We start from the raw sequence: 9,334 nt of genomic DNA, 5'->3' as shown, positions 1-9,334 counted from the left end.
GGAGGACAACGACATAGGATGTGTGCTTGTGTTAGAACGATGGCGTGACTCCACGGATTTCATATGTTTTCCTTTTCAGTTGTTTTTCAGTTCCTTACCGATCAAACCGTGGAGCAGTCGCGTGTCTTTTATAATAATCTCACTGCATACGTGCACAATCGCTGTGTCTTTTATAATATTAATATTTTTTTATCATAAAAGACAATTTCAACAGAATTCAATTTCGTGTTTGCTCAGTATCGTACTTAAAATTACCAGACACTCGACTGTTGCACATCTCAACTCAAATCTTAAGTCGCGATGTAAGAATTCGTAATTTTTGCAAAGCCTCCAGTTTTCCACTGCTGATATTACCCGTTCATTTGCAGGTTCTTGAAAACGAATCTGTACACCGTTGGCAGCGTGGAGTAACAAAGGTCTTCGTTCGTAATCCCTAAAAATCGTAATCTCACGAAGAAAGATCGAGAACGGCCGCTCTCTCCCTTGTAAAATAAATCAGGTAAGAATTCGATTAACAATCCATCGACGTCAAATTGATGCCTGAAGTCAAATTGATGCCTGATGTCCGTGTATTACCGGTTTCACGTTGTGTTTCACGAAGAGAAATTATACCATACGCGTCCAAAGTCGGAGTTAAATCAGCTTGGGCGTGCGTTCGTATGCGTGTTCACGGACGCGGATACTTTCCGCCTTAATCGTATGCCCCTGATCGACTAACGAACGCAAAATATAAATAGAAGGCCGGCTGCGCAGGAGATAACCGCCGCCGACAAGCCAAACGAGTCCGTATCGAACAGATTTTTGTCACGGATAATATACGTAGCTAGGTATCCACTGAAGAGTAAAATTGTCGCGAGTTGTTCTCGAAAGCATTTCTCGCAAATGGATACTGTTCTGAGAGTTACTGTCCGAGAGCATCGCTCAACTGTCCAACATGAGAGTCAACCTGCTCGCAAATGGACAGTATTATACCGCTCTTGGAGAGTTGCTCTCCAAATTCGAAACGGTTTCGAAATCCTGAGTGTACTCTCGCGCGAGCAGAATAATGAATAATAAAAAAGTGTGGTTATTGAACTAATTTCTTTTAATTTAAATTATTATATAATAATTTAAATATTACATATAAATATAAATATAAATATTATATGTAAATATAAATATAAATATTATTATATGTAAATATAAATATAAATATTATATAATATTGTATAATATAATTATTATATAATAATTTAAATATTATATAAATATAAATATTATCATACGTAAATATAAATATAAATATTATTATATCTAAATATAAATATAAACATAAATATTATTATATGTAAATATAAATATAAATATTATCATACGTAAATATAAATATAAGTATTATTATATCTAAATATAAATATAAACATAAATATTATTATATGTAAATATAAATATAAATATTATATAATATTGTATAATATAATTATTATATAATAATTTAAATATTATATAATATTAATATCGAATCTCCTGTTGGAGATAGTAGCAGACGCGAATAATTTTGTCGATCATCTTCTCCTCGAAACATACTCATCCTTCGAATATTGCAATCAAGTCGTTGACTTCGCGTTATCCATTACGTTAAATTCATAATTACTCGCACACAACCGTTCCCATTGTCTCTGGCTCAATCGAATATTCTTTCGTGTTTGTTTAGACTGGAAGCGTTGGGTCGACTGCGGCGTCGGACGGACGCGTGGAAAGATGAAACATCGTGCGGTTTGAAGAGTCATCGACGCCATGACGAAGCTCGACGGAGGGACAGTTTTGGGCAAACAGCTCTCACTGATATCTTTTGTTTTTCCGAACACTGTGTGACTAACAGTCCACAATCGCCGTGTTCGTTATTCGAATTCCGTCCTCCCGTGTCGCATTGGGTCTAAAACCAGGTGCTTCGACTATGTTTTCCATGTAATTAGTCATCGTTGGAGGATGCACGTAGCGGAAAGGAAGAATGAGTCTTGTCTCCTGTCTTGCTTGAACATTTTCCATCGAGGAATTTAGTGCACGAACGGCGAACTGATTGTAAAGTAAATTTGACAGTGGCCCAGTAGCACTGTCAAACTATCACGCGTACAACAAACTGCATTCCCATTTTACTGGATTTACGATTTTGTTACCATTATACCGCACCGTAGTTTGTATAAGAATGCTGCCAGAACGATAGTAATATATGTATATATATACTGATTTACATACACTTTACATTCTCTTACATTTAATACTCCACATAGTTGCGTTATGATCATGTGGCAGGAAATGCGAATAATACAAAGCTCAAGGATTAATTAACATGTGCATAAAGGTCGAATAGACGTGGAATGAGGAAAACAATGGTGTTGTTTGCATCGGTTAAATCATTTCTTCGATCGACGACGCGTTATCGGGATTGAATATTTCTTTTTCATTTTTTTTTTTTTCCCAGCGTGTTCGATCATACGATGACTGACAGGCAGAGCGGCGCGCCGGCTGGGGCCATGACAAACAATGGCGTATTCCATTAGGTCTGCCATGAGAATTAACCAGCCAGCCATAACCAGGTGCTCGCCGGGTCCAACATTGGATCGAGCTCGGCCGCCTTGACCACCGCATTCGTTGCGCCCGACGAGAATCAATCACTCTGCTAAACATACCAGCTCGATTCGTAGGTAGATACCTGTCCTCTGGCCATCCTCGAATGACCAAATATCTCAGATAAATATCTCTAGCTTGTCTAACTGGTTCATCCACGAGCCACTAACAAGATACATATCTCTTTCTCTCTTTCCATCTATCTATCTTTCTTGCATTCCTCCTCCTTTTTTCTTTTTTCTTTTTTTTTTTTTTTTCTCAATCAGAGTCGTTTCCAGCAAGTTCAATCCCCTCCTGTGTGTTCGCGAACCGACTGGCGTGTTCGACTTCTCTCCAGCGAATACCAGCGAACGTAATTAATAAGCTATCGTAGTTCTTTCGGTCGTGGCACAGTGTCAATGAACCACACGCGATATATGTACATGCATGCTCCTCGTTCAACACGCCTTTGTCTTCGCCGTTATCTACGCCGGTTCCAATACTGAAAAAACGGGACTTCCTACCGGCGCAGTAGTGATACGCTTGTAGTGAAATCGCGTATGGCAAAAGCCAGGAACACGTTACGTCCAATCCGATAAATCGCTCAATCGCAACATTCGCTGATTCTCGGAACCAAAACACGCACATGTGTGTTATCAATTGTTTCTCAGCGTTGTTGTCTTCTTGCCTCGGCGTCGAAAGTAAAATCTTGAAACGAGAAACGAGTGATCCTCGAGTCCTTGCGTTTCAATCGTACGCTCGATTTGGCAGGCAAAAAGGATTTATAACACTCTCGAGCGTTTAACGTGAAACATGATGGAAGAGTCCTTCTCTCGGTGTCCCGCTAACAAGAATTGTTTCACGCTTCGTTCGAACTTGAGTTATTTTCTAATTTTAGAGAGGTATGATACACGAGAAACGGCCGAAAGAACGCGGCAGGGTTAAATCGAACTAGCGTCTGTCTCTCTTGTTGAAACGAGACGTCGTAATTTCACAATTGTTTATTTCAATCTTCTCTCGTTTGTCGTTCATACGCGTCAACGTGGTGCTTTATTTATCGGGGCGTAGAATTCCGATGGGAAATTATGCGACGCTGCGTGTCTCGATCGCTGTTCGCACCTACGGTGGATTGAACGCGAGGAACGTGATTGCACTCGTTTTAATATCGGTCTCCTTTTCAGGAACTAGCACCGCCGGCACGCCTCGAATAACAACCACCGCGAGATGAACGCGTATTTTTAGCCAAGGCATTAGCCAATTAACTATTAACTCGTTGGCGCCACGACGCTGCTCCTATTTTTGCTTATTTCTTCACGCGGGTAGTTGCATCGTTGCACCTCTTCCGAATCCTCGCCGCGTTTCACCGAAAATAATCCGATCTAACTCAAGTCAAGTGCCGTCTCCCGAATAATTATACGCGCGAAATGAAATATTCTTTTGGCACGATTGTCTACGATTGTTAGCGGATATTATTCTCAAGCTCGTACCATCGCAACAAGTTCTCGTTTTAGGACGGACGACGAAACTCATCGTCAGCACGTGGCGTGCCAGCGCATCAGCCGCGATTCGTCGCGATTCCTCGGCGTATTGCCTTGGAGAGAGAACTCGAGCGCATCTTGCATCCGTGTGATAGCGACATGGTCGATTCTTACACCTGCGCCTGTACCGCATGGGTCTCGAAAGAGATCTCACGCAAAGTGAAAAGGCCCGTTGACGGCCACGCGTATGCATAATGGGCCGATTATCCGGACAAAAGGCCGATTTATTCATCTCGTTTATCATTCCCACTATGCAAAGCGATACACCTTGTGTCAGGTGTCGACGCTTCCACGCGCCGGGGATAAAATAGAGTACACGGGACGTTTGCTACATCAGCCCCCCTCCTCTCTCTTGTTAGCTCGTTTTCCAGCTCTTCCTCGCGCAATCTCATTTCATCGACAAGTAGGTGAAAGAAGTGACCAGGGACGACGTAGCGAAATGGGACAAAAGCCGAAGAGGAGACCGGCTGTCACGGGAAGGACTGACGATCCACAACAGAAGCAGTTGCCGGCGTCGTTGCTGTTCTTTTCATCGTCCCCGCTTCCTCTGTGCAGGACGCACGAACCACGTGCGCGCGAGCGTCACACGAAACGACGTGGTGTGTGTGTGTGTGTGGTCGTATGCGTGTGTATGCTCTCACAGACGTTCACCCACACGAGGGAAACGTGGCGTCTCTGCCTCGGGGCTCAGGCGCCACTGTCTCCCTTCTCTCTATCCCTCGGTTCCCTCACCAACCGCCCATTTCCCGGCGTCGATCCACGCTACTCAACCTTTTACCAACACACAACTCCGTCGGCCTGGCCGCACACTACGTTCTGGTACAGTGGCTGCCATTAACGTAAGTGGCAGAGGCCATGTGCGCGAGACTCTTCGTGTCCGCTTGATTGCGAGTCCGTCGGGAAAGTCTTCGACGAGGATCTAACGACGATCGATGACATGATCTATGAGCCCCTCTACGACGTGGAATCGTAGAGTTGTGAAAAGAAGAAAAGGTTCGGACGAATCTGCTCCGAAATAATTCTTCGTAAAACTAAAGAATTTTGACTTACACTAAATCACTTTTACTTTACGAGAATTTACTTTACCCACGATCTTACGATATTAGATCTCTTTGTAAATTTGGAATTACTTTTTTTGGGACGAATTTTCGCGAAAGAATAAAGATGGATCGTTTTAAATCCAAGTTTAATTAAGATTCACGACCAACGAAAATATATATCGAAATTCTAGAATCAAATCTTGATCCACCTAATTACTTCGATGATACTCCACGACGAACACGACGCGCGCCGAAATTTTGAAACGAAGATAACTGGCAATGACGTTTAACCATTTTATTTACGAACTAAACTCTCCCTAGAAAATAAAAATTCACGAGCATAAATTCGGAGTCGTATCATTGTTTCAATTAACACCGAAAGTTCAAATATAAAATAATTCCAGCGTTTCTCAAGAGTAATTTTCGGATACCGGATCGGTGTACAGTTAAATGAAATTCAAAACAAACGACGAGTCGCAACGAAATTCCCATCTAGCTACATAGTTGGTTCAAAACTAGTCTCTAGGCTCGATGGCTCGAAATCGGGCGGAATCGAGCGAGGTAGATGGTAGATAGAACGACAGCCGTTGAACGTGCGTATTGTACGCGTTCACGGTGCGTGGTTCACCGACAAGGGGCACACTATCGCAGCCGGAGGCGGGACTCGTTTAAAAACTATCTGGCGAGTGTTCTTCGCCGGGTGCCCCTGGTGTGCGCCAGCCGCGGCGGAGTCGTCCGGCTGCACGGCGTTTGCTTTCCAAGACCGTAGTGAGTCAGTCAGTCAAGCGTCGACCATCGCCGGCGTCAGACGCTCGTCTTTCGCCTTTCGAAAAGAACTCTGACGTACGCTCGTACACCTTCGGTGCGTGTCTCATTCCGGCTCGTTATGAATTTCTCTCGCGAGGCCTGCGCGAAGATCGATCGAAAGTTGTGACCGCCGGTCGAAAAGAGTTTCTTCAATCAAAGACGATTATCGATGGAGCTTGATCGCGGTTCGTTTCGTTGATTTCGCAAAAATTTCCCGATCGATCGTTGAAGAAACGAACGCTGAGAATCGACAACGCGGGCAACTTTTCACGATATCGTTAAAACACGACGCACACGGACAGTGCAGTAAAGCAGAGACTGGTAAAATGTTGTCGCGGAACTTGTTGACTTTTGCGACGATAGTGTCGAGCCTGTCTGTGGTGGTTGGTGCTTCCGTGGATCTGGATTCGGGGGACTACGAGGTGCTGGCCGATAACGATGGGAAATCCAATGACAACGGTAACGGTTACATTTTCGGTGTATGATTTCATGGGAAAGTCGAATGGGGGAAACGGTGTGTGCGCCGCGGTCCCAGACGACCGCGTGAACGCGGGTACACGTGGGTGGCGCCAGACACGGGGACGAAATCAGTAGGAATAATGGAATAGACGTTCTGTCGTCCGAGCGACTGAACTTTCGCCATAAACTTAACGACTGTCTTTTTAAACTTGTTGTTTCACTTTTTTACGATCAAAGTCGTCTAATTGTTAATTGTTTCGAGCGATTCTTTTCAGCTTGGAGAGAGATCGATTAACGACACACTACCCTTTACCCGAACGGCACGATACCGATATATATATATATTTCATCTGTAATTAATTCGAGCGATTCGTATCGATGGACGGCACACGGTGCAATTAAACCCGCGACACGTAGCAAATTCTCGTGATGTTCGTTTCTCGATGAGAATTGTTACGAATCGATGGAAACAGATGCGCGGGTCTACTTTTTACGAAAGCGTCGCGAAACGTAGCATTCGTGACGAGTCATTTTTTTTTTTTTGAAACGAGACAGCCAGAAAACCGTTCCCAACCGCGGCCGCCCGACTTTGACGCCAGGGCAATAAAAGTCGGGAAACGCTATTCTCTAAATTAAGACCACTGAAGTCGCTGAAGTACATTAATTGACTCAGCCTTTTCTGCATGTTTCGCGACGGCGGATGGCGTTCGTAGAAACGACCCTCGAAAACCTGCCGATGCCTCGTCAAACTGCTCTCGAAACGAACATCTCGCTCTCGAACTTGTACTTTTGACGTACGCGTCGTATGTGTCTCCTGATACTTTTTCAAAGTATCAAATGACTCGGATCGATGGGCTTTATCATTCTCGACTGTGCATAGAAAATAACGGAGAGAGTGTGGTATAGTTGGATGCGTGGTTGGAAACGTTTTGAGCGAGTGTCCCAAGCGGTGAAGAAAAGAGACCAGAAGAGGCAGATGCAGACGCGCGCGACGCACAGCCACGGTAATTGCAAAATTGTACGTTCCGCGGAACGAAAGGGAAAAAAGGCTTGCACCGGCCGTGTTTTGAACTCGTCTGCTGCCTTTTTTTGCGCCTGGCCGGGAAGCGCAATTAAGGACGCGTGCAATTTCAGTGCGTTTTATCGATGCACGTGAGTATTCGACCGAGTAGGAGAAAAAAAAAAAAAAAAAAAAATAGAGAGAAGGAAAGAAGCCACCGTCGCGATGCTTCCTCTTCTCTGTGACAGAGGCTGGGGCGGTCTTGTTTTCTCGAAACAGGGACAGGCAAGGGGAGAGGAGAGAAAGGGCGGGCGGGAAAAAAGGGCAAGGTAAAAGCGACGTCGAGAAAACAGGTATACCGGGAGCAACGAATGGATGGAATGAAGGAAGTGAACAGAGAGAGGATCGCGGTAGAAAATTGAGTTGGGTAGGATATCGAGACAGATGAGAAACGGAGAATAAAGGGTGGAGGAGACGATAAAATCGCTGGAGGAAGGAGAGAACCCGGTAGCGTAGTTAGGAATGATTCACGATTGATCGATAGATTTACGCCCCGCTTGGAATCCTCCGGGGTGGATCACCGAGTGCGGGATCAGCCAAGAAACGTAAGTAGTTTTGCAAGCAGGTCACCCAGTCGAGTGATCGAAATTTCGGTGAAACCTTCGGGTGAAATCTCGCCCGTGCGAAATAACAAATATTTAAATTTCACAGTTCGCGCGATACCGGGTTTAGAAAGACGATAAAGCGCGTGTCGGGCGCCAGCTAGACGCGCGGATAGTAGAGTATATAATATAATGCCTATGTGCACGATAGCTACCTTTCGACACGCTTGTCTGCACGGTCCTCGTTTACGCAAGTATACTCGCCGTGCATCGTGAATTGCATCGCGCATCGCGAGCAACGTGCGGAGCGCTCCTCAACTGCAGGTACAGTTTTCGTAAATTGCTTCCTTCGGACGTAAAATGGATGACAAAGCTGGATACAATGCCGTTGTTAATCGCAGACGACGGTTACGGGGTAATTTAAGCATCGGGGGAGGGAAATAATTTCACTCGAAGACTCGATCATTCTCGATCGAGCGTGACGTACCTTTGTAAAAATTGAGCGAGATGAAATTTTTGATTTCTCGTAAGGGACGCAAAGATTCCTCAGGCTGGAATACTTTCACTCTGTCGATGTTCAATATTGGACTTTTTCTTTTTCATTCGATTGATGCGCATGATATTCAGTTTGTCAAGTGCCATTCATATTTGACATCGACTCGGTCTAATTTTAATAATAATTCTTCTGTTTGACGATTTTTTAATCATCTCGCGGATCGTTTGAAAGATTGTCCCTTCGCAAAGGACGGGATAGGCTCCCGTCGAGTCGAACGTCTCGTGATAGATAGCGATTCCAATTTTTGTTCAATCCTCCAGATAACGAGGGAGAGAAGGAGTCGGCTTGCGCAACCAGGCGATACAATAAATCACAGCGTATGCAGATTTCGTATCGTATCGTTACGCGTTACCTAACTCCTTCTTCGTTGATTCTTCAATACCGGCGGAGAGATCATTCGATCGGCATGTTTCCTCCGCTCTTCTTCCCGTTTCTCCCGCTTGCGTGCATAGATATCTGTTTACGTGCCAGCGAATCCCACGCAAGTACGCGGCGAGAGATAGGACTCACGATGGTTCACAGAACCATCTCGCTGGCGCGTTACAGTTTCTCAGACACGCGGCACACATCATCGCATTCTTCGTCCCGGGGGAAAAATGCGTCTCTGTTTCTCGGTTTGCGAGAAAGGGCCGTTAATCTAACGCGACTCGAGAGCGTTTATCTGCGCCTCGAGCCGCGTCGAATCTTCCCTGCTTCGAGGAAGGACGATCGCGCCGAGTTTTATATTCACGGTGCACGGGTGCAGA

General features: G+C 44.8%; 1 protein-coding gene and 1 long non-coding RNA gene across 2 annotated transcripts in view; both read left to right on the top strand.

Moving 5' to 3' along the window:
* Positions 1 to 361: 361 nt before the first annotated feature.
* On the top strand, positions 362 to 5,332 carry LOC122538976. Its single transcript, XR_006308964.1, has 3 exons — positions 362 to 499; positions 1,694 to 2,684; positions 3,768 to 5,332. It is a non-coding gene; the product is annotated as an uncharacterized LOC122538976 (long non-coding RNA).
* A 543-nt stretch (positions 5,333 to 5,875) lies between these two features.
* LOC122538975 (BMP and activin membrane-bound inhibitor homolog) overlaps positions 5,876 to 9,334 on the top strand; it is a 26,845-nt gene continuing 23,386 nt past the window's right edge. Inside the window, exon 1 of the mRNA XM_043673520.1 lies at positions 5,876 to 6,430. Within this exon, the coding sequence (XP_043529455.1) occupies positions 6,298 to 6,430 (133 nt within the window). The 5' untranslated portion in view covers positions 5,876 to 6,297. The remainder of the gene's footprint in view (positions 6,431 to 9,334) is intronic.

The sequence above is a fragment of the Frieseomelitta varia genome, unplaced genomic scaffold (assembly GCF_011392965.1).
Source record: "Frieseomelitta varia isolate USP_RPSP 00005682 unplaced genomic scaffold, Fvar_1.2 scaffold_184, whole genome shotgun sequence".
Lineage (NCBI taxonomy): Eukaryota > Metazoa > Arthropoda > Insecta > Hymenoptera > Apidae > Frieseomelitta > Frieseomelitta varia.
This window is presented reverse-complemented; position numbering and strand designations above follow the sequence as displayed.